The sequence below is a fragment of the Labrus bergylta genome, chromosome 2, assembly GCF_963930695.1.
Source record: "Labrus bergylta chromosome 2, fLabBer1.1, whole genome shotgun sequence".
Classification (NCBI taxonomy): Eukaryota; Metazoa; Chordata; class Actinopteri; order Labriformes; family Labridae; genus Labrus; species Labrus bergylta.
This window is the reverse complement of record NC_089196.1, coordinates 33,147,937-33,172,896: the sequence shown is the minus strand read 5'-3', so window position 1 is coordinate 33,172,896 and position 24,960 is coordinate 33,147,937. Positions and strand designations below refer to the sequence as shown.

At 40.5% G+C, this 24,960-nt stretch overlaps 3 protein-coding genes across 3 annotated transcripts in view; 2 read left to right on the top strand and 1 right to left on the bottom strand.

Annotated features, from left to right (window-relative positions):
- The window catches only part of LOC136181107 (NLR family CARD domain-containing protein 3-like), a 432,016-nt gene that overhangs the window by 140,173 nt on the left and 266,883 nt on the right, over positions 1 to 24,960 (bottom strand). The gene's annotated exons all lie outside the window — the stretch shown is intronic.
- Positions 1 to 24,960, top strand: part of LOC136181134 (NLR family CARD domain-containing protein 3-like) — a 60,498-nt gene that overhangs the window by 10,215 nt on the left and 25,323 nt on the right. The gene's annotated exons all lie outside the window — the stretch shown is intronic.
- LOC136181142 (NLR family CARD domain-containing protein 3-like) lies at positions 10,437 to 23,282 on the top strand. Its single transcript, XM_065961592.1, has 4 exons — positions 10,437 to 12,076; positions 12,183 to 13,162; positions 13,283 to 13,329; positions 20,612 to 23,282. Exons 1-2 carry the CDS (start codon positions 10,554 to 10,556, stop codon positions 12,370 to 12,372), a joined length of 1,713 nt encoding a protein of 570 aa, XP_065817664.1. The 5' UTR covers positions 10,437 to 10,553; the 3' UTR covers positions 12,373 to 13,162; positions 13,283 to 13,329; positions 20,612 to 23,282.

Sequence of the window (24,960 nt, the reverse complement as noted above, 5' to 3'; positions counted from 1 at the left end):
CTGCTCCGGTCCCCGGCATCATAACGTGCCTCTCGCTCACACCTGAAGAACACACTCTCTCACCTCGTACTCTCTCTCCTCACTCGCTCACCCCACACACACGCACACTGAGCCCTGAGCCTGAGCCTGTGTGTGTGTGTGTGTGTGTGTGTGTGTGTGTGTGTGTGTGTGTGTGTGTGTGTGTGTGTGTGTGTGTGTGTGTGTGGGGGGGGGGGGCAAACATTGTATCATGTTGCGGCTGATAACAGCGTGAAGGAGTGAGTGGGCGTGTCTTGTCCATGTCCACTTCCAAAAACTGCTATAAAAATAGTAATAATAAATCTTTTGATCAACTTCAGTCCTGATCAAAACGATCAAATATTGAATAATTATCAGGATTTAAACCCTTTAAATGCCAGTTTGATTACATGATGATAATGTTCTTAATGAAAAAAACACACAAAAAAGATATTTTCCATATAACAAATGTTTGGTGTTTGGGGGATTTTTTTAAATCAGTCTTTGTTTTGTTAAAATCTAAGGACAAACTGAAAATTTAAATATTTATATGCTTTTATTTACTTTGTGTTTAAAGGTTAATCAGCTTTATTATTTCTTCTCAGGTTATCTCTGTTGTCAGCCTTTATTTAAAGTTTGTATTGAACACTGGAGAGCAGCACTGAGCAGGTCAGGAAATCAGGTAACCTTTGTGAGCCAGGTGTGTAAACCTGCTGAGTGGCTCTAACTGACAGATAGGAGTGTCAGCGGTGTGTGTGAGAGCAGGAGTGAGGTGAGAGGCTGAGACACTTTCAGGCTGAATTCAATGAAAGGAAGACAGCAGAGATACCTTTGGTAAGTGTGCTGTGTTCTTTGGTAATTATCTGTTCAGAATGTTTGAATGGTGACATGTATTTAATGTAGGCTGTTTATTTCATAGTGATGCACTCTGCATTCTGGTTTTATAGTGTAGTGTTCACAGGAAACAATTAAATTAGAAGGGTAAATGATAATTAATATTGAACACATTTAACTGGTAAATGATAATTAATATTGAACACATTTAACTGGTTTGTTTAAATTGTAAACAAAAGATAAAGAACTGAATAGATACTAAAATTCAGATTCATTTAATGGTGATATTAACTTAAATTCTGATTTGTGTTGTTTGGTGTTAAAATGAGAAAAAGGAAGGTAAGGATGCTAAAAGATGCATGGTTAACATTGTATAAGTGGAAAACTGCTTCTCCAGATTACTTTACAATTATAATAGGAATGTATATGTGAAGAATTTTGTTCATAGATATTTTCCTTGCTTTTCAGAACCACACACGATAAACAGTTGTAACCTCGCTGCATTAAAGTCTCCTCTTTGAACTCTTTTACTATCGTGGCCTAACCCAAACCAATGTGTTCAGTCTTTTAGAATAAGGGTCTGCTTGGAGGTGAAATATTGATCAATGAAAGCAGTTACTTTTATTGAAATAAGAAAAGTTTTAAGATTGATGACGAGTCAGGTTACCGTGGGAATTGGATAGCGCCAAGACCAATCGAAGAATCATTTTCCTCTTAGCTGAAAATGTATAAAAAGCAGTGAAGCAGCAAAAAGGAAGCCAAAGAGAGAAATGATAATAGAACAAATAAACACACCATTGAAGTGTTCTTTTTTCCATATACCATTTAGTTACACACACTGAAGGCTATAATGCATCTCTATCGTTTCTTCTAACAAGATGTTGAGTAAATCCAGAATGCCAGATGACATCTACAGGTGTTATCATTCAGTTTGTGATTTTCTTTATTTTGTATTCTGACTGCAGGATTCTTATTAAGGCTTACAGGTTTTCAGTGAAATCGACATCGACCTGACCTGACTGTGGTCGCTCTGCATCAGGATCTGCTGAACTCCTTTTCTTTACCAAAGACACTTTAGACACTCGACACAAAATAACACAAGTAGATGAAAGTCTTTCTCACTCTACATCAGTTTATTTATTACAAGGTTACACATGAGCTGTCTGAAGAACTTGTGCTACCCAACACAGAGGCCTCCAAGGAAACAGAGTGACAGAAAAAAGAGAAGATATCAGGAGAGAAGAAGGATCCTTACACTGTAACTGTTTCATATAAACCCTTTCAATTCAAACGTCATAGCTGCTCCCAACTTACTGGTTCATATGTCAGCAACAAAACATCAATGTCAAAAAAGTAGAGACAGATTTCTGTCAACAGAATTGTCTTATATCCCTTTATAACTGCACTTATACATCTGTTAGTCAATACATACTTATGAATACAAATTAGTGATGTTGTTAACTTGGATTCCTCTGGATCAGTTTTACCATTGCACAGGATTAACATTTCTCTCCTGTGTAGTGGCAATTTCTTATTGTGTGTCATGTAAAAATTGTCACTTGTGTCATAGGAGCCAACCTGTTCGTTCCTGATGCGTGTCCACTTTAATATACTCACAGATCCGTTGTTTCACTTGATTTCTTATTTTATTCGTAATTCCACTTGTATCCAGAACAGATCCAAAATGAATATAGCAAAACTCAAAACAAAAGGTCACGATCAAAAAACATTTGCTGCTTGGCTCCTAAACCTCCATCACCGTCCACAAACAAAACGATCTACTTTTTTTCTCTCCACCTGTGCATCGCAGCCAAATTAATTAACTCGGCTCCACCTTAACTCGGCTCCACCCATAACACAAAATACCTGCCAAAATATGCCCAAATAAATCCATTATTCACCATAAAAGTTTCCATGTCAAATCAAGTACTTCTCATAAATTAATACTTATTTCTTACAACACAAAAAATATACTCTATTAACACAAACTTAAACCATACTTCTGAAACTAAAGTTATCATGATTAAAATGGCCTCCACAAATCCGGCCCCTAATTATAAGGCAGGAGGAATTATAATTACCTTTCTTCAATAGTGTATATCACACTGCTTACATTGACAAAGGAATTCTCCAGAACTATAACAATCCTACTATTTCATCAATTTCATACATATTACATTTCATACACAACAGATTTTTTTTTTTTTTTTTTTCGATTCTTCCTGGAAAGAGAGTTACTGATAGTCATTTGCGGGGCAGCGATCCGCCTACACCCCTTAGTCAGTGTCAGTCATTAGTTGTTATGTCATTAGTCATCAGTCTCACAGATGAGACAAAGTTTGGCAACAGGTCGTTCCAAAGTGCTTGATCTGGTCTTGACCAGCACACGCCGAACAAGACCCTTTGAATCCATTTTTGTCTGCACTACTCTCCTGAGCAGCCAAGAATTTCTTGGTGCATTTTCATCCAAGATCATGACGATGTCTCCTAGCTGAAGATTTTGTTTAATTTTGTTCCACTTCTGGCGCTCCTGAAGGTTTGGTAGATACTCCTTCACCCACCTTTTCCAAAATAAATCTGCCAGATATTGAGTTTGCTTCCACCTTCGACGTGAGTAGCAATCATCCTTTCTGAAAAGACCAGGTGGCAGCAATGGTTTCTTCTTGAGCAACAATAAATGATTTGGTGTTAGAGCTTCGAGGTCGTTTGGGTCATCGGATGATGCAGTTATCGGTCGGTCATTGATTATAGCTTCCACTTCACAGAGAAGAGTTTGTAGGCACTCATCATCTATTGTTTGTTCACGAAGCACTGACTTTAAGATCCTCTTCACCAACTTTACTTGTCTCTCCCATATACCACCAAAGTGCGGGCCAGCGGGTGGATTAAAAATCCATTGTATCCCTCTTTCTGTAAGAGGATTTTGTATCTTGATTTGATTAATTTCTTGTAAAGAAGCTCTTAGCTCTCTATCAGCTCCTACTAAGTTGGTACCATTATCGGACCTGATGAGAGCTACCTGTCCTCTTCTACACATGAAGCGTCGAATTGCATTTATGCATGAATCTGTGTCCAGCGTGTGGGAGACTTCAATGTGCAGAGCACGTGTTGTTAAACATGTAAACAACACTCCATATCTTTTGATGATGCTGCGACCTTTCTTGACCTCTATGGGACCAAAATAGTCTATCCCTACGTTTGTAAAAGGGGGTTTGTCAGGTAGCAGCCGATCCACTGGCAAGTCTGCCATTTTCTGTTCTTGAGCTTTAGCATTATTTTTTCTGCAAATGACACAACGGAACAAAAGCTTTCTCACTGCAGCATTAGCTGAGGGTATCCAATACCGCTGGCGCAGACGAGAGAGCATGAAGTTTCTGCCAGAGTGTCCAGTTTTCTCATGTATGTCCTGCAGCAACAAGTTTGTGGCATGAAGATCCTTTGGCATTATTATAGGGTGTTTTGAACTTTCTGGCATTGCAGATCTATTCAATCGTCCTCCAACTCTGAGCATGCCATCTTTAAGGTGAGGATCCAGTCTGTAGATAGGACCTTTTCTTTTCAGCACCTGTTTTCCTCTTTCCAAAGCTGAAATCTCTTCTTGGAAGCTGCAACGCTGACAATACTTAACAATCTGCATTTCTGCTCTGTTCAACTCTTCCACAGTAAGATGCCCTTGGTTTGGTGAAGCTTTAGTGCCAACAGCTTTTTCTCTTATTTTCTTGTTTTTCGAAATCAAATGGTCTTTCGCTCTGAGTATCCAGGCTATGGCTCGTTTTAGACGCCACCAGCTTGAATAGTGATTTATTAATTTTCCAACTGCACACGAGCTCTCTGTGATTGTTGAAAGCACCACTATTGCTTTTCTCACCTCTTCGTCATCTTCAGAGAGCCTCAGGCTTTCATGTTTGTCAGTTTCCGTTTTGCTTGCATCCTTTAAGAAGGATGGCCCCTTTGTCCAGATCTGATTGGTCAAAAACTGTTCCACTGTCAGTCCACGTGAGGCATGATCCGCTGGATTTTTAGAAGTTTCCACATGACTCCACTGTTCCACACTTGTAGCCTCCTTGATCACTGCAATTCTGTTAGCAACAAAAGTCTTCAACCGCAGTGCTTCATTTGCAATGTATTTTAGCACAGCTGTGCTATTCGTCCAAAAAGCTGAGGCCTGAAGATCAATCTGTAGCTCTCTTTTTATCACCTTGTCAATGTTTACAGCCATTACTGCTGCAGTAAGCTCCATTCGAGGAATGGTTGTTTGTTTCAGTGGAGCTACTCTTGCTTTTCCCATCATAAAGGCACAGTGAACATGACCTTTATCATTTGTCAACTTAAGATATGATACTGTTCCATAACCGGTTTCGCTGGCATCTGAGAAGTGATTGAGCTGGGCTGCAACAATCGGACCGAACTCATTTGGTTTGATGCACCTAGTTATCTGGAAGCTGGCTACTTGAGGCAGTTGGGTCACCCAGACCGACCATTCATGCAAAAGATGTTGAGGAATTTCCTCATCCCAGGAAATCTTTTCCTTGCACAGTCTTTGGAGGATCATTTTTGCAGGGAGTACCACTGGAGCAATAAAACCAAGCGGGTCATATATTGAACTCACAATAGAAAGAACTCCTCTTCTTGTCATTGGTTTTTCCTTCATGGCAACTTTGAACTTGAATGAGTCAGAGTTTTCACACCACAGCACACCTAGTGCTCTTTCTATAGGAAGAGCATCTTTTGAAAGATCCAGACCTTTCACTTCTTTAGCCCTTTCATTCTCAGGCACCGACTGCAAGAGTGTGCGGCTGTTGCTAGCCCACTTTGAGAGTTTGAAACCGCCTGCAGCACACAAAGTTGTGAGGTTTTTCCTTAGAGCTATAGCGTCCTCCTTTAAGCAATCATCCACATAAAAGTTTTTCAACACTGTTTCAACAACATCAGGCAATGCCTTAGCTTTATTATCTTCTGCGGTTTTGCGCAAAGCATAATTTGCACAGCTGGCGGATGAGGTTGCCCCAAACAGATGGACAACCATTTTATATTCAGCCATTTCTTGAGTGAGATCCCCTTCTGGCCACCAAAGAAAACGTAGAAGGTCTGTGTCCTCTTCTGGAACTCTCACTTGATGGTACATGGCTTCAATGTCGGCCATCATTGCTATTTTTTCCTGCCTGAAGCGAGTCAGCACTCCTATAAGTGTGTTAGTTAGATCTGGGCCCTGAAGCAGCTTTTGGTTGAGAGACACTCCCTGATAACTGGCGGCACAGTCAAATACCACCCGCAGTTTTTTCTTTTGCGGATGGTAAACTCCATGATGTGGAATATACCACACTTTGCCATCCTGCCGACTCAGTTGTGTTTCTGGAACTTTGACAGCATATCCATTTTTTAACATGTCTGTGATACAGTCAGAATATTCCTTATGAAAATCAGGATTCCTGTTGAGTCTTTTCTTCAGTGTGAGTGCACGCTGCACTGCTGCAACTTGATTGTTTGGCATCCTGATCTCCGACTCCTTTGTTGGCAACTTAATATAGTAGTGTCCTTCCTTATGTTCCACAGAATTTGACACAGCATACGTGAACCTTTTGTCCTCAATTGACATTTCCACTTTTTCATCACAGGCACGTTCTGGAAAATCCACATTGTACTGCTGCATGAGCATCCTTTCTATAGTATCGACTGATATCCGATTCACACTAATAGCTTGATGCTCTCCATCCTCTTGTCCTCTGATTGGTGCATTGACAGTCCATCCAAGAATTGTTTTGACAGCATATGGGCCATTGTTTTTACTGTTAATCACTCTCCATGGCTCAAAAGCTTCAGGAACATCATTACCAATTAGCAGCCCAACATCAGCATCAATGTGTGGCAGCTTCACTTCTTTAAGATATGTCCATTTATCAATATCCTTCTGGAGGGGGATATTTTTCTTTCCAACTGGAATGTTGTTTTGAGTAAAAACCTTTGAAAGGGTGACAAATTTATTCTCAATGATTCCACTGATTTCCAAGTTTCTTACAAGACGGCCCTTTACTTGTTTGGTTGAGTTCATAGTGCTTAAGACAATCTGTGTTTCTTTACCATTTAGGTTAAGTTGCTTTGCCAATGCATCAGTACAAAATGTTCCTGAGCTCCCAGGATCCATAAACGCATACGTTTTCACAATTTTTGTCCCGTCTTTTGACTTGATATACACCGGCAGAATAGACAGAATGCAGCTGTCTCCGGCCCCAGTAGACGGAGTTGCTACATGATTTAGACTCACAAGTGCACTTGAAATCCAGTCACATCCAGTGTTTTCTGTTTGACAACTTGTGTTTGTTTGCTTTGAAACATTTTCATTTTTATAAATGTGCAACAAGCTTGGGTGTTTCAGCGAGCACACTTGACATGTTAATCTCTTTTTACAGTCTTTGCTGAGGTGTCCTTTTAATAAACAAGCAAAACATATGCCATTCTTCCGCAAAATGTCCAATTTTTCTTTGTGTGGTCTCTCTGTGATTTGGTAACACTCTGCCATAGTGTGGTTCTTTCTGCAAAACAGACATGGCCTGGTGAGGGCACTGTTGCTACACAAGTTGGGGGCATTACCTTTAACATTTTCAATTTCTTCACTTAAAGATACATTAGTAGCAAAGCTACTTCCTCTTGGTTTATCTTTCTTTGTAATTTTTACCGTAACAGGCATTTTTCTGTCTTTCCATTCACCTGCAACTCCCTGCAGGTCTCCAAAGAGGGGGTCATTCACCATTTTTGCCTCTTTGTCCACAAAGTTTACAAGATCCACAAATCTTATTCGAGTTTGTTTTCTTTCTTTGATGTCAAAGGCCAAAGCTCGCCATTTTTCTCTCATTTTATATGGCAGTTTTGAGATCACAACCCTCATGTTGGCTGGATTGTCCAACTCATCCATATAATCCACATCCTCCAAAGCATTGCAACAGTTTAAAAGAAAAAGTGAAAACCCATGAAGGGTTTTAGCATCCTCTGATTTTATTTGTGGCCATCTAAATAGCTTATCCATTAAAGCTGTCGCAATTTTAAGAGGGTTTCCATAGTGGTCTTCCAGCAGGCGCACTGCTTCTCTATAGCCACGGCCAGCAGGCATATGTTGGCAACCTTTTACCACATCATGAGGCTCACCTCTTGTGAATTGCTCCAAAAAGAACAGTTTGTCTACATTGTTGTCAGTTTTCGAGTCCACAACATGTTCAAAGGCCTTCATAAAGGATCTAAAATCAAGTGAGTCACCACAAAACACAGGAATATCACGTTGTGGCAAGCGAGCTGATCTTTGATGATTGACAAGCGTTTCTGTGATGTCTATTTGTCGTTTCATGACATCATAGAGTTCATAATTATGATCTGTAGGTTGTTTGGGAACAGTATTATGCGTTGTGATGGACTCATGTGGCCTTTGTGACCTTTGTCTCGCTCCTAATGATGGGACTGAGCGCTGACTGTGGTCCATATTAACAGGAATTGACATTTTCTGCTCATTAGCACCCCTTTGATTGTGTGTCATGGCTTCTGCAGCATAATATTCATTCATTCCATCACCAATTTCAGGAATGTCATGTCCTTCATATACTTTAATTTTTGCATTTGACACTGCTAATGCTGTTTGAATTTCTAGCTCCTCCTTCTCAGCCACGAGATGTGCCTCCTTTAATGCCAAAGCCTGTTTTTGTTTCAGGGCAGCTGCTTTTGCTTCCAAGGCTGCTCTCCTTGTTTCCTCTTTGAGGCGAGCGGACGAGGCCGATGACACGTAAGAGCGCACACTGTAAGAAGTTGATACACTTGATTTTGACACGTGACGCACTGTCCAGATGAGATAACTCATCTTCCGCTGTTGTAGCCGTTTCCATGCGTCTCTTGACATCTTTACACCACAAATGAACCCTTTGGATGAATTCTTCAAACTTCTTCAACCTTGGTTCAAACCAGTCTTTCTGATCAGCACTTTGCTCCTCCTTTTTCAAATGCTGTTGAACAGAATTGTTTATCTCCTTGAACGTCTCCAAAACTGCATTGAAGTCCTTTAATTTTAATTTGACCTCCTGGTGGCTTGAATGCTTTCCCAGCAGATCCTCAATTTGATTTGATTTCAATGTGAGCTGCCTTAGTTTCACTCTCCTTGCGCTGACATCGCGCTGCAGCTTTTCCTCTTCGCTTTTGTCCACGGGCGCAACATAGCCAGCACTATCCTCAGTCATGCTTGGATACGCTTCAGAGAGTCGGACATTGAATCCGCAGATTCATAGAAAAGAATCACAATGTGCTCTCGTTGACCAGGCATGAAACATGTTCCTTTTTAAACTTTTTAAAAACCCGAGTCATTTATTCATTCATTGTAATACAATCAGCTGTTGCGGAAGCCGCAATCACAGGCTGTCATTCATGTGGCAAGATTCCAGGACAAACAGCTGAACTGCTCACGCCTGGTTTTTGATTTTATGTAGTGGCAATTTCTTCTTGTGTGTCATATAAAAATTGTCACTTGTGTCATAGGAACCAACCTGTTCGTTCCTGATGCGTGTCCACTTTAATATACTCACAGATCCGTTGTTTCACTTGATTTCTTATTTTATTCGTAATTCCACTTGTATCCAGAACAGATCCAAAATGAATATATCAAAACTCAAAACAAAAGGTCACGATCAAAAAACATTTGCTGCTTGGCTCCTAAACCTCCACCACAGTCCACAAACAAAACAATCTACCTTTTTTTCTCTCCACCTGTGCATCGCACCCAAATTAATCAACTCGGCTCCACCTTAACTCGGCTCCACCCATAACACAAAATACCTGCCAAAATATGCCCAAATAAATCCATTATTCACCATAAAGGTTTCCATGTCAAATCAGGTACTCATAAATTAATACTTATTTCTTACAACACAAAAAATATACTCTATTAACACAAACTTAAACCATACTTCTGAAACTAAAGTTATCATGATTAAAATGGCCTCCACAAATATACTACCATTACAATAATTTAATTCTAAGTTATTGTTCTGTTTAGACCAGCTGACCTTCAGACTGACAGATGAATCACATGTTGAGTTCTACCAGTTTATATTAAATATCCAGTGTCTCCTTCTGTTCCAGCTGCTGGAGGAGAACATCATCACCTTTGTGAAGAACGAGCTGAAGAGAGTCCAGAGGGTTCTGAGTCCAGATTACCCAGAATGCTTAGAGAGTCAGAGTGAGGATGAAGAGCAGGGGAGAAGCTGTAAAGAGGCATTTTTGAAGATCACTCTGCACTTCCTGAGGAGAATGAAGCAGGAGGAGCTGGCTGACTGTCTGCAGAGCAGTAAGAACATTTTAACAGATTTAATATTTTAGAAAAAGGACAAAGAGGTTTAAAGTTCCAAACTCAGATAGTCATGTCATCTATATCAGGATCTGTTCATTGATTTCAGTTCTTTCTTTTTTCAGGAACAGTCGCTGCAGACTGCCGGCGTAAACTCAAATCTAACCTGAAGGAGAAGTTCCAGTGTGTGTTTGAGGGGATTGCTAAAGCAGGAAACCCAACCCTTCTGAACCAGATCTACACAGAGCTCTACATCACAGAGGGAGGGACTGGAGAGGTCAATGATGAACACGAGGTCAGACAGATTGAAACAGCATCCAGGAAACCACACAGACCAGAAACAACCATCAGACAAGAAGACATCTTTAAAGCCTCACCTGGAAGAGATGAACCAATCAGAACAGTGATGACAAAGGGAGTGGCTGGCATTGGGAAAACAGTCTTAACACAGAAGTTCACTCTGGACTGGGCTGAAGACAAAACCAACCAGAACATACACTTCACATTTCCATTCACTTTCAGAGAGCTGAATGTGCTGAAAGAGAAAAAGCTCAGCTTGGTGGAACTTGTTCATCACTTCTTTCCTGAAACCAAAGAAGCAGGAATCTGCAGGTTTGAAGAGTTCCAGGTTGTGTTCATCTTTGACGGTCTGGATGAGTGTCGACTTCCTCTGGACTTTAAAAACAACGAGACCCTGACTGATGTCACAGAGTCCACCTCAGTGGATGTGCTGCTGACTAACCTCATCAGGGGGAAACTGCTTCCCTCTGCTCACCTCTGGATAATGACACGACCTGCAGCAGCCAATCAGATCCCTCCTGAGTGTGTTGACATGGTGACAGAGGTCAGAGGATTCACTGACCCACAGAAGGAGGAGTACTTCAGGAAGAGGTTCAGAGATAAGGATCAAGCCAGCAGAATCATCTCCCACATCAAGACATCCAGAAGCCTCCACATCATGTGCCACATCCCAGTCTTCTGCTGGATCACTGCTACAGTTCTGGAGGATGTGCTGAAGACCAGAGAGGGAGGAGAGCTGCCCAAGACCCTGACTGAGATGTACATCCACTTCCTGGTGGTTCAGTCCAAAATAAAGAACATCAAGTATGATGGAGGAGCTGAGACAGATCCACACTGGAGTCCAGAGAGCAGGAAGATGATTGAGTCTCTGGGAAAACTGGCTTTTGAGCAGCTGCAGAAAGGAAACCTGATCTTCTATGACTCAGACCTGACAGAGTGTGACATCGATATCAGAGCAGCCTCAGTGTACTCAGGAGTGTTCACACAGATCTTTAAAGAGGAGAGAGGACTGTACCAGGACAAGGTGTTCTGCTTCATCCATCTGAGTGTTCAGGAGTTTCTGGCTGCTCTTCATGTCCATCTGACCTTCATCAACTCTGGAGTCAATCTGATGCCAGAAGATCAAACAACATTAAGGATGTCTAAAGTATTCAGAGAAAAACCTGACCCAACACATTTATATCAGAGTGCTGTGGACCAGGCCTTACAGAGTCCTAATGGACACCTGGACTTGTTCCTCCGCTTCCTCCTCGGTCTTTCTCCAGAGACCAATCAGAATCTCATACGAGGTCTGCTGACACACACAGGAAGTGGCTCACAGACCAATCAGAAAACAGTCAAGTACATCAAGGAGAAGATCAGTGAGGATCTGTCTGCAGAGAAAAGCATCAATCTGTTCCACTGTCTGAATGAACTGAATGATCGTTCTCTAGTGGAGGAGATCCAACAGTCCCTGAGATCAGGACGTCTCTCCACAGATAAACTGTCTCCTGCTCAGTGGTCAGCTCTGGTCTTCATCTTACTGTCATCAGAAAAAGATCTGGACGTGTTTGACCTGAAGAAATACTCTGCTTCAGAGGAGGCTCTTCTGAGGCTGCTGCCTGTGATCAAAGCTTCAAACAAAGCTCTGTACGTGCTCACATAACTATCCAGTTCAAATGTAGTTCTCTTTATTCAGAAATAACAACTATAGTTTGTAATTGCTTTCATTTGTGTTCTTCTGAATCATCTTCAGGCTGAGTGGCTGTAACCTCTCAGAGAGAAGCTGTGAAGCTCTGTCCTCAGTCCTTAGCTCCCAGTCCTCTAGTCTGAGAGAGCTGGACCTGAGCAACAACAACCTGCAGGATTCAGAAGTGAAGCTGCTGTCTACTGGATTAAAGAGTCCACTCTGTAGACTGGACACTCTCAGGTTAGTGTGCTGCTGATCCACATTATTCATCTAAGATCACGTTTTCTTGATGAATCATTTATTAAATGGGCCTTGGTGGTGGTTTAAAGTTTTCCTGTATGTTACCACATTAAATCTGTAAAGCTCTGAGCTCGTTCTATAGCTCTCAGTCTTTTAGTCTGAGGAAGCTGGACTGGAATAAAGAAAGTTAAATATGAAGTTCTTTCCCCACCAACAAACAAACCATGGATAATGTTTGGAACATAAAGAACTAAAGAATCTTTATTTCAGATGAAACAGTTCAGAACTGTTTCTACATCACTGCTGATGTCAAAGCAGTCTGTGTGTTTATCTCACGCTCTGTCTTACCTTCACTATTTGTCACCAGAGTAAATATTGATTAGTATCAGATTATGAAGTCTATTCTGTTCAGCTGCATGGTTATGACGGGAAGTTACTGGTAAAACAGAGAAGAATGGACCAATGGATGTTAAGCATATTGTGTGTGTGTGTGTGTGTGTGTGTGTGTGTGTGTGTGTGTGTGTGTGTGTGTGTGTGTGTGTGTGTGTGTGTGTGTGTGTGTGTGTGTGAGTGTGTGTGTGTGTGTGTGTGTGTGTGTGTGTGTGTGTGTGTGTGTGTGTGTGTGTGTGTGTGTGTAGTCTGTCAGGTTGTCTGATCACAGAAGAAGGTTGTGCGTCTCTGGCCTCAGCTCTAAGCTCCTCCCCCCTGAGACATCTGGACCTGAGCTACAATCATCCAGGAGAACGAGGAGAGAAGCTGCTGTCTGCTGGACTGGAGGATCCACACTGCAGACTGGAGACACTGAGGTACAGACAGACACACAGAAGCTGTCTCACTGTTTCTGAATGATGAACTCTGCTTCTTGTCTGATGCTGGATTTAAATGAAGATGTATGAAATAGATTCTGATCTGGTTTCTTCCTCCAGGTTGGACCATAGTGGACTGTACAGACTGAAGCCTGGTCTGAGGAAGTGTGAGTGTGTTTTCATTTCTCTTCATCAGAACACAGCAGCACATGTTGGAGTGTAGAAGAGTAAATGCTCTTGAACAATCAGACAGAGACTATGGCTTGTGAATAGAGGATTTGTTTATTTCTCTCTGAGAAGTTAATAACAATAACTTAGATTTATATAGCGCCTTTCATGAAAAGGATGCTTTACAAAGTGTGTGTGTGTGTGTGTGTGTGTGTGTGTGTGTGTGTGTGTGTGTGCGAGTGTGTGTGTGTGTGTGGGGGGGGGGGGTGGGCGTAATGGGAGACAACAAGAGAGGAATAGAAAAACACAAACAGAGAAGAGAAAGGATAGAAACACTAGACAAACAAATGAAGGATAAAGGGAGTGGGTGATCAGCTGAGGGGAGTGTTAGATGAGGCTGAATGCTTTGGTGAACAGATGGTGTTTGAGGAGGTTTTTAAAAATGACCAGGGGTCTCATTTATAAAAGAGTGCGTAAAATTCATACTAAAAATGTACGTGTGCCAAAAACCCAGAAATGGCGTGCGCACAAAATGATTCAGAGTTATAAAACCGTTCGTACGCACACCTGCACGCAATGTTCCCTTTATAAATCACCATCCACCTGGAAATGTGCGCACGTAGATTAGTCCCATGTTCCGCCCTCTACACGCCCACATTCAACCATAAACGGTCAATGCAAAGCAGCTCGTGAATGAAAATACATACAAACGAGGGGGCAGATCAAAGGTTTCCAGTGTTGGATCACGAAAACTGAAGTTTAGATGAAGAAACGAAACTTTCTGACCCAGAAACAAAGGAACTTGTGAATGAAGTGAAGGATAAAATGGACATATCGGTAGTTTGCTGCAGCAGGAGGATCCTGAACTGAAGAAAATTCAGAGAATGACACCACGTCGCTGCTGCATTCACGCTGTCCTATGTGCCAAAACATCCACCGTTCATCATTACGCACGAGTATATCTGCAATGTTTACATGTTTACAGGACCCACACTGATTTCTTCATATAGTGGCAGAGAGGACACGTCAGTCAGCATTCTCCCTCACTCTATCATATTATTAATCAAAGGTTTGATCAACCAACAAAAACTTTGAATTGTTGGCCACATATTTTCGTGGGCATCTCCGTCTGCACTGTGACTAATTATGATCAAATATATGGCTTAATGATCGTGTCAGAGATGCCCCGACTTAATGTCCACACTTGAATTATTTACAGAATAAATACATGCAGCTGATGAAGATGTGCTGAGTATGGAGGAGGTGAAATGTGTGAAGCCATCGCCATGTCTCTGTGCACTCTTTATTAAAACTAAAAATCACAATTAATGATAAATGCAAGATATTGAAATATATTCATGAAAACTGGAGGCTCTATGGTCTTTGTGTTAGTCTAATGTTTAACTCTACATCAGTGATTACATTAGTGTATAAGTCCGGTCCTCTGAGGTCCGTCCGGGATAATGAAGGCGAGATGGCGCTGATGCAATATGTATGTGGCAGACTTTTATTTTTATTTTATGTTTATATATTGTCATAATGAAAGTTACTTATTGGAAACGGCTCACTACATGCGCGATTATAGCCTAAATAAAACCATCGGTTTGAATGATTGTGATGACGTGGATCTGTCAGTAAAGTTTGATATTTAGTGAAATAGGTTTGCTTTGTTGTTAAGGGAGCGAGCATTCTGCAGCATAAATGAGGCGGTGGTGTATTCTGAAGCAGAGGGGGAGAGAGGAGTGGTTCTGTCAACACACACAACAACAGGTATCAGGTTTCTGGTGTGCACTGTAGTGTAACTACTTTTAATATTTATATGTATATATAACTCGGGGCACCATCCTTGTTAAGTAAGGAAACTAATATTACTTGTAGTAATAATGAATCTGTAAATCTGTCTCATATCATTGGGATGAATTCTCAAGCAGTAAAACCATAAAATTACACAGACAAAGTATTGAAAGTTTATATGAAAGTTTAATAAAGAAAAATTATGAACAGAAGAATTTAAAGGAAATGCATAAGTAATATCAGTATAATTACGACAGTAATATAACTTGAATGATAATATTGAATCGTTTAAATTGCCATGGTGAGATCCTTATGTCAAGTTTGGAGTTTGACTATATTGTTTGGGGAATTTAACGAAGTGGGATTTTGAGAAAGAAAAATAAAAAGGAGTCCTTAATAAATTTGGTGAAGTGGACTCTGAGGCTTTTATTCAGATACCACAAGCTTGACTCAACAACCCAATCTCATAATCAGAACGCTTCCTTACTGAGACGTAGTGTTCAATTGATCTCCGCCGAATGGTACCAAGACTCGAGTTTTTCGGATCAGGAATGCCAGTGGCCCACGATAACCGCCGTAGCAGGTCCGGTCGGAGTCAACAATGAGATGGGTTTGAAGAAAAACACAACGGTCCAAGCGGTTGTCCGGGGGTCCTTCTCTCAGCGGCTCAAAGAGTCTTAATTAACGTTCGTCAGGATTGACGCTCGTTAATTCTCACTTGACTTGAATGGTCACTTGTAGTCAAGTGTGAGGATTATAAAAATGACTGTTCTGAAAGACGAATGATCAATACTTCAAAAAAAGGGAAAAGAAAGTGACGCTCAATCGTAGGCTGTAGGAAAAACCTTAGAGTGCGCATGAAAAATCAGGGTTGGTTTAAGTTGGATTCGAGTTCTGCAGGTCCTGCAAATCCGGACTTAAATTCAAAGAGTTTGAAAAACAACGTGGTTCGAAAAACAAAAGGGTTGACAAGAGACGTCTAAGAGATTTTAGAATAAGAAGTTACGGGGAAGATTTACAAGAAACAAAGCAGTAGAAGACGCAGAAAAAGAAGCAACGAAATAAAAGCGGCGAGCTCCGGAGAGACGGGCTAATTTATATTGAGGATGACGTTACGAGGGGGCGGGGCCTAATATCTAGTCCGCCTCCGATGTTTCACTTTAATTTCAATCCACTCTGAGTTCTTTACTTATTAAGAGCATAAATAAGAACTTTGATCATATGAACATCATCATGTCAATATTCGTATGTAGGATTATTTCCGGCAGTAAACATTTCAGACAATTATGCAATGAAATAAACATTACGTCCAACCTGAAGACAGTTAGACGATTTCCGCCTGTATGGGAATGAAATCAGCATTATACCATTAAACATTCAAAAACACATTAATATAGTATGAAGGGTATAGCATCATATCTTAAAATACAAAATTTATAACTAAGACAAAATCAGATAGTAACTATCGTACTTCCTCCGCCAGCAGCCGAGCCAGAGTAGGGGGGAAGCGGCAGCCAGCGGTAGTTTATAGGTGGCGGGCCGCAGGGCGACGGGTCCAAGCCAGGTAGGGAGCCGACGTGGCCGACGAAGAAGGACGGTCCACCAATAAGGCAGGCGAGGGTCCAGTGATCACAGACTGGTGAGGATATCCTGATAGCTGTGCGAGAAGCTAACAGCTGATCGGCGGCTAGCGCTAACAGCTGATCGTCATAGATGGTGAGTAGCTGTCAGTTTACACAAACTGAAAGCAGCAGCAAAGTCGATCTGTTTGCAGACTGTTAGTAGAGGATAAGTAGGAGGGAGAAGCATAGATAGCACAAAAGAAACACGATTTTTGTCATGGATCGTGAAGCGGCGACATACACGCTAGCGTCCTCGCTCAACCGGAACTTTTATAACATCCCAATCATCCTTTTATGGGCAATCAACACACTGAGCAATTACAACATGTGTGCTATATGAAGACCATTTCCTAGAAGTTTCCTGGACAGACAACTGGTCTCAGGAAAGAGAGAGTGTGTGTGTGTGTGTGTGTGTGTGTGTGTGTGTGTGTGTGTGTGTGTGTGTCTTGTGTATCAGAACATGATCTTATGACTTGGCTAAATTCAGAGGTTAGATAACTATTGGTTTGTGCCTGCTGCTGTCCAGATTGTGTTTCTGTTATGATTAAACCTTTCAGACTACAACAGGATGAGGGCTGGAAGTAACACAAAGTGATGATAAAAGTGAGGGTGATGGAAACTCATGAGAGTTTAAATATGAAATAAAAAATGTAAACTGAAATAAAAGTGATAATCCAGTGAATAGAAAATCACCATTCATCACATCCAACAGAAATGTATATTTTACAACATGCAGTTTTTGTGACATTTCACATTTTGATGTTGGCTGCTGGCCGGCTGCTCGTAGTCGAGCTCGTGGAGCTCATCAACTTTAAAAACAGCAGAAATCATTTTTGATTTGACGTTCATTTTCATAAACATGTAAATATGCAGAGTCTCCAACATCAAGTTCTCTCCTCAAAAACATCCAGACGTGAATTCAGTGATGAAATAGAAACAGAATATCTTTAGAGACATAAGCTAGCTCTCCTCCTCGTCTTCTGGCTGTGCAGACAGTAAGGCACACAGCAAAGTCCACGATCACCATAGTACAGGCCAGAAGGAACATCCAACAACAATACACAAGTCAGCTGCAGGCCGCCAGGTGGCCAGGTGAGGTCGGGACGGCGTGGCCTACACCTTAGACAAGCAGAGAAAAACTCACAAGGACTGAGTTGTCATCTGTTTCTTCAGATTTTGATCTGTTCATCCAGTCCAGTTAAATTTCAATTAAAACAAAAACATGTATGTTGTAGAGCCTAGATTGATGGTAAAGAAATGGTCTCCATGACTTCAGAAACACAGTTTAAAAGTAGTTAGACAGGACAAAGGGACGTGGCACACTCCTGCTGCCATCACATTGTGTGTGACAGTGAAAGTGGAAATGAGGCTCCTGTTTGTGCTGAATGTGACCTCTGAGGACAGAACAGTTGGAGACAGCAGATGGTTCATAGATTCTTTGTGCTGCACTTTGATTAGTCAGACTTTATTCACTGCATGTGTTTGTTGATTTGGATCTCCATTCTTCCTGGCTGCCATGGTAACTCCATTTGAACTTGATTAGAAGTGGATTATTACATTTCAGTGCTGTCAAACATCATTCAGTGCTGAATATGAACTGTAAGTTTGATTGGCTCTCAGTAAGTAGGGGTGTAACGGTACACAAACATTTCAGTTCGGTACAGTTCTCAGTTTTGAAGCTTTGGTTTGATACATTTTCACTACAGTAAAGGGACCTGATGCAACGCTTTTTTTTTTCTTTATTAGGAACATTTATAATTTCTCTTTTACACATTGGACTAAGTGCAGCATCGACAGTTCAGACTTGTACACCTGCTCAGGTTACTTTTTAATAACATTTTAAATTAAACATTGTAAAAAAAAACATAAAATAAACTTATGTTGCTTCCTTCAACCAAAAGAGTCTCCAATAAATAAAAGATATGAATGAAATAAAGTATTTTAGAATGAAATGAAGTCATTAATATAGCCTATATATAAAAAAATTCTTTTAAATTACACTGACACCTTTTAGTTTATGAAGGCAACACTTTTTTGAATGCTCTTTGAGCACATAATAAACTAATCACATCTGGGACAGTGTAGTTTCAGAACTATTAATATTTCCCTCTGTCGATATAAGAACTTCAATGGCATTTTTTATGGCTTTGGCCCGTTTAGAATTACTAGCAAAAGGCTGTCTGTTTTTTCCTAGTTGCAGTGATGTTTACGTTCACGTGGTGCCTTTTCAAGTGCTTTAATAAGTTGGACGTGTTGCCTGTGACGTACCCGATGTCCGCTGAACAACAACGGCACACTACTCTCGTCTTGTCAACGTCTCTTTGTCCATTATTGTGGGAATGGGGAGGGAGGTGTTCATTCTATCATGCTGCAGGTCAGTGACGTGCGGCGAGGTTCGTGGCTGGTGAGGCACTGACTTTTTCAGAGTCAGATTTACAAATATATGAACCCATTTATAGAGTAGCTTAAATTCACCATTCAATTGGCAGCTTGCACATTGACTACTGGTTGTGTTTCATATCTCATATCAGCATTATTTACACACACATAGAGGGAAGGTGCATATTTGGCAAAGGAAGAACGTTACATTTATAGCGCCTCAGAAATGTTTTTTCCATTGTAATTCCACAATTCATACTCATTCAATAAAAATAAAAGTAGGCATATACTGCAGTGTATTCATGGTCTTACCTTTACTTGTAAACAAAGTCCATTCACCTATCCTTCTGGACTAAAATATCTGTGACTTTGTTGTAAAAGTCCTCCTTACCTTCTTTTAGTTTTAAAAGTCTTCATTATTTATCACTTCACGTTTAGATTGAAAAATTGAGAAATCTTTAAGCTTAGATATAAAATCTTTTTTATATAAAAAAATCTGCATAGAAGAGGAGCAACCATCAAACCAAGCATAAACTCTTGGTCTTATGAGCCTCACGCAACCTGACGCACGCCCCCTTCAGGTGAAGCAGCTGCCTCACCTCATGCTTTTTCAGTGCGGTTTTATGTCAAATTAGACTAAATATGTTAAAAACAAGTGAAATACATTACTTATTCTATGGAAAGTGAGGACGGATAATAGAAGTGTCTACAAACATTACATTGGTGACAAACAGTAAGAAAGCAAAAGGCATACGCTCGACCCAGTTTGTGAGGGATTGCGCAATCTGGGATGAGGCACAACTCGTCGCTGCCTCACCTCGCATCGGAGCCGGCCGGAAATATGCAAATTCAGAGATTTTGATCATGAAAATTATTGAACATTTTTGGAATCGTACAGAAATAACATTTATAACACAGATCAGTAGAAAAATATTAATATTTATTTGATTGAATGATTATTTGTTTTTTTACTTTTGATGATGACGAGCCTCACCTGCCTCCCCTGACAGCACGTCTCTGCTGCAGGTTATTCTCCCACGCAGACGCGTCTCCCCCTCCCCCTTTTGCTCTTAGTTTGAGCGGGATCATCGCTGAAAATGAAAACAAAACTTAAGAGTAAGTCTGTAAAAAGAACTCCATCCCGGTTATATGCAACTGTCCAGACCAACAGGACTCGAGGAACTACTAATCTGCACAGTTTGCACAGTTTATGTTTGAACTTTTACTTGAAGTTATTAACTAAAAGCTGTGTCCCATACCAGCAGCAGCAGCCTTCCTCCACCCTGAGGTGTGTTTCTGCTTTGCGGTCCGTGTGGGAACACAGATTAAATCACTTTTGTTCTCCGTACTCGGATCAGTCCTGTACTGAAACGGTCCGGTCCGAGTACGTGTACCTTTACACCCCTATCAGTAAGTGTCAGTAAAGTTGTTGATGAATGAACAGATGATAACCTGCAGCTGTGTTGTGTCTCGTTCTCTCCATCAGACGCCTGTGAGCTGGAACTGGACACAAACACAGTGAACAGAAAACTGAAACTGTCTGACAACAACAGGAAGGTGACACATATGGAGGAGTATCAGTCATATCCTGATCATCCAGACAGATTTGATTACTGGTGGTCTCAGCTGCTGTGTAGGACTGGTCTGACTGGTCGCTGTTACTGGGAGGTCGAGTGGAGAGGAAAGGTTTATGTATCAGTGAGTTACAGAGGAATCAGAAGGAGAGGAGACAGAGCTGAATGTTTGTTTGGATTTAATGATCAGTCCTGGAGTCTGATCTGCTCTGACGAAGGTTACTCTGTCTGTCACAAAAACATAAGAACAAAGATCTCCTCCTCCTCCTCCTCCTCTTCCTCGTCCTCCTCCTCCTCCTCCTCCTCCTCCTCCTCTGTCTCTCACAGAGTAGCAGTGTATGTGGACTGTCCTGCTGGCTCTCTGTCCTTCTACAGAGTCTCCTCTGACACACTGATTCACCTCCACACCTTCAACACCACATTCACTGAACCTCTCTATCCTGGGTTTATGTTCTGGTCTCCTGGTTCTTCAGTGTCTCTGTGTGGTCTGTCAGTCTGAGAAACACTGCTGACTGAAGATCAGCTGACTCTGTTCACTCTGTCCAGCTGGTCTGTTTCATGGTTGGGGGGTGTGATAATGGGGGGTGGGGGTGGTAATGGGGGTTAAATGTTCTACATTACAGAAAAACAATGGACCCCCTTCTTTAATGTCTGTATTGTTCTGATCTCACCAATAAAAAACAAGTGACAATTAAACAATTAAAGTCCTCCTCCTGCTGTCTTGATATTGGCAGCAGGAGGAGGAGTCATGGCTCCAGATCTGTTACAAATGGTAAACTTGTCTCTCAGGTGTCTTCCCACAGGCCCTGAAAACAGCAGTCATCAAGCCACTACTAGAAAAGAACAATCTAGACAATAATGAATAATTACAGGCCTATATCAAATCTTCCTCTGTTAGGTCAAATGATAGACAAAGCTGTGTTTCAGAAGTTAAATAACTTCTTGATATTGAACAACTGTTTGGATGTCTTCCAGTCAGGTTTTGGACCAAACCGCAGCACTGAGACAGCTCTGGTTAAAGTGTTTCATGACATCTGTTTAAACACAGACAGAACCTCAGTCTAAGTTCTTCTTGGGTAACACTTTATATGAAGGTCCTTGAAATAAGCTGTTATTACCATCAAATCTGTATAAGACACACTTTAAACCCTCAGGCATCCGTTTAATTTACTACCCTCTTCAGTCATTGAGGACAAAAATGTCCACTTCCAAAAATCTGCGATAAAAATAGAACAGATTACTTTTTTTTTTTGCTTCTTTCTGCATAAATCTCTTAAACAACTTCAGCCCTGCTCAAAACTACCAAACATTCAATCATTTTGAGGATTTTAACCCTTTAGATGCCAATTTCATTACTTGATCACTGTTGTTATTAATGAAAAAAAAAAGTTATTTTCTATATAACAAATATTTGGTGGCTGGGGGATTTTTAAAAAATCAGTCTTGGATATGTCAAAGATTATACAAAATATTGACTTTGATGCATTATTAGTTTTTGTGTAGCATCAGATTTAAAATGTACTACCCTCTTGAGTCATTAAGGACAAAAATGTTCACTTCCAAAAACTGCTATAAAAATAGTACAGATTAATTTTTTTTCTGCTTTTTTGGGTTAAATCTTTTGATAAACTTCAAAACGATCAAATATTGAATAATTATCAGGATTTAAACCCTTTAAATGCCAGTTTGATTACATGATGATAATATTTTTAATGAAAAAACACACAAAAAACAAGTTATTTTCCATATAACAAATGTTTGGTGTCTGGGGGATTTTTTTAAATCAGTCTTTGTTTTGTTAAAATCTAAGGACAATCTGAAAATTTTAATATTTATATGCTTTTATTTACTTTGTGTTTAAAGGTTAATCAGCTTTATTATTACTTATCAGGTTATCTCTGTTGTCAGCCTTTATTTAAAGTTTGTATTGAACACTGGAGAGCAGCACTGAGCAGGTCAGGAAATCAGGTAACCTTTGTGAGCCAGGTGTGTAAACCTGCTGAGTGGCTCTAACTGACAGACAGGAGTGTCAGCGGTGTGTGTGAGAGCAGGAGTGAGGTGAGAGGCTGAGACACTTTCAGGATGAATTCAATGAAAGGAAGACAGCAGAGATACCTTTGGTAAGTGTGCTGTGTTCTTTGGTAATTATCTGTTCAGAATGTTTGAATGGTGACATGTATTTAATGTAGGCTGTTTATTTCATAGTGATGCACTCTGCATTCTGGTTTTATAGTGTAGTGTTCACAGGAAACAATTAAATTAGAAGGGTAAATAATAATTAATATTGAACACATTTAACTGGTTTGTTTAAATTGTAAACAAAAAATAAAGAACTGAATAGATACTAAAATTCAGATTCATTTAATGGTTATATTAACTTAAATTCTGATTTGTGTTGTTTGGTGTTAAAATGAGAAAAAGGAAGGTAAGGATGCTAAAAGATGCATGGTTAACATTGTATAAGTGGAAAACTGCTTCCCCAGATTACTTTACAATTATAATAGGAATGTATATGTGAAGAATTTTGTTCATAGATATTTTCCTTGCTTTTCAGAACCACACACAATAAACAGTTGTAACCTCGCTGCATTAAAGTCTCCTCTTTGAACTCTTTTACTATCGTGGCCTAACCCAAACCAATGTGTTCAGTCTTTTAGAATAAGGGTCTGCTTGGAGGTGAAATATTAATGAAAGCAGTTACTTTTATTGAAATAAGAAAAATTTTAAGATTGATGACGAGTCAGGTTACCGTGGGAATTGGATAGCGCCAAGACCAATCGAAGAATCATTTTCCTCTTAGCTGAAAATGTATAAAAAGCAGTGAAGCAGCAAAAAGGAAGCCAAAGAGAGAAATGATAACAGAACAAATAAACACACCATTGAAGTGTTTTTTTTTACCATATACCATTTAGTTACACACACTGAAGGCTATAATGCATCTCTATCGTTTCTTCTAACAATATGTTGAGTAAATCCAGAATGCCAGATGACATCTACAGGTGTTATCATTCAGTTTGTGATTTTCTTTATTTTGTATTCTGACTGCAGGATTCTTATTAAGGCTTACAGGTTTTCAGTGAAATCGACATCGACCTGACCTGACTGTGGTCGCTCTGCATCAGGATCTGCTGAACTCCTTTTCTTTACCAAAGACACTTTAGACACTCGACACAAAATAACACAAGTAGATGAAAGTCTTTCTCACTCTACATCAGTTTATTTATTACAAGGTTACACATGAGCTGTCTGAAGAACTTGTGCTACCCAACACAGAGGACTCCAAGGAAACAGAGTGACAGAAAGAAGAGAAGATATCAGGAGAGAAGAAGGATCCTTACACTGTAACTGTTTCATATAAACCCTTTCAATTCAAACGTCATAGCTGCTCCCAACTTACTGGTTCATCTGTCAGCAACAAAACATCAATGTCAAAAAAGTAGAGACAGATTTCTGTCAACAGAATTGTCTTATATCCCTTTATAACTGCACTTATACATCTGTTAGTCAATACATACTTATGAATACAAATTAGTGATGTTGTTAACTTGGATTCCTCTGGATCAGTTTTACCATTGCACAGGATTTCATTGCATTATAAACTTACATACAGCTGAAGGCTTTCTCTCCTGTGTGAACTAACATGTGTTTGGCCAGACTTTCTCTTTCTCCTCCAGTTCTTGAAGCTGTTCTTCCTCCTGACTGATCCACAGTTCCTCATCTTCTTCTTTAATGTGTTGGGGCTTAGTGTCCTCCTGGTCCAGAATGTGGCTCCACTCCTGCTGCTCAGGTGGAAGCTCTTCTTTACTCACCAACAGCTGCTGGAGATCTGCAGGACACAGTAAACAAACATTAACGGTACTTATAGACTGATTTTTTAATATTAATGCGAGCAGGACCCCACGCTGAGCTCAACTCGGCAGCAAGGAGATGAATGGGCTTGACAGCTGCGCGCACCGCCGGCCGCATCCTATCTGAAAGGTCCTTAAGGCTGTGAGGACTGAGGTTTCTCCTCATCATCATTAAGTCCTGGAGGGCGGGCAGCCCGGGTTCAAATCCGACCTGTGGCTCCTTTCCCACAAGTCATTCCCCACTCTCTCTCTTTGGTTTCTGATTCTGTCCTACCTACCAAAAAATCTTGTTTAAAATTATTTTTATTTTTTAAACTTTGTGGTAAGTTATTATGTTTTTCTAAAAACCCATACGCAAAAAGTTCTTATCAGAAGAATGTTCATCTATAAATCATGTCTCAGGGCCCCTCCCC

What these genes read in the sequence shown, in the direction of transcription:
- LOC136181142 (XM_065961592.1), top strand. Translation starts at nt 10,554, where the DNA reads ATGACAAAGGGAGTGGCTGGCATTGGGAAAACAGTCTTAACACAGAAG. An exon ending in AAAGCTTCAAACAAAGCTCT is followed by an intron (nt 12,077 to 12,182) that starts GTACGTGCTCAC and finishes AATCATCTTCAG; the next exon opens with GCTGAGTGGCTGTAACCTCT.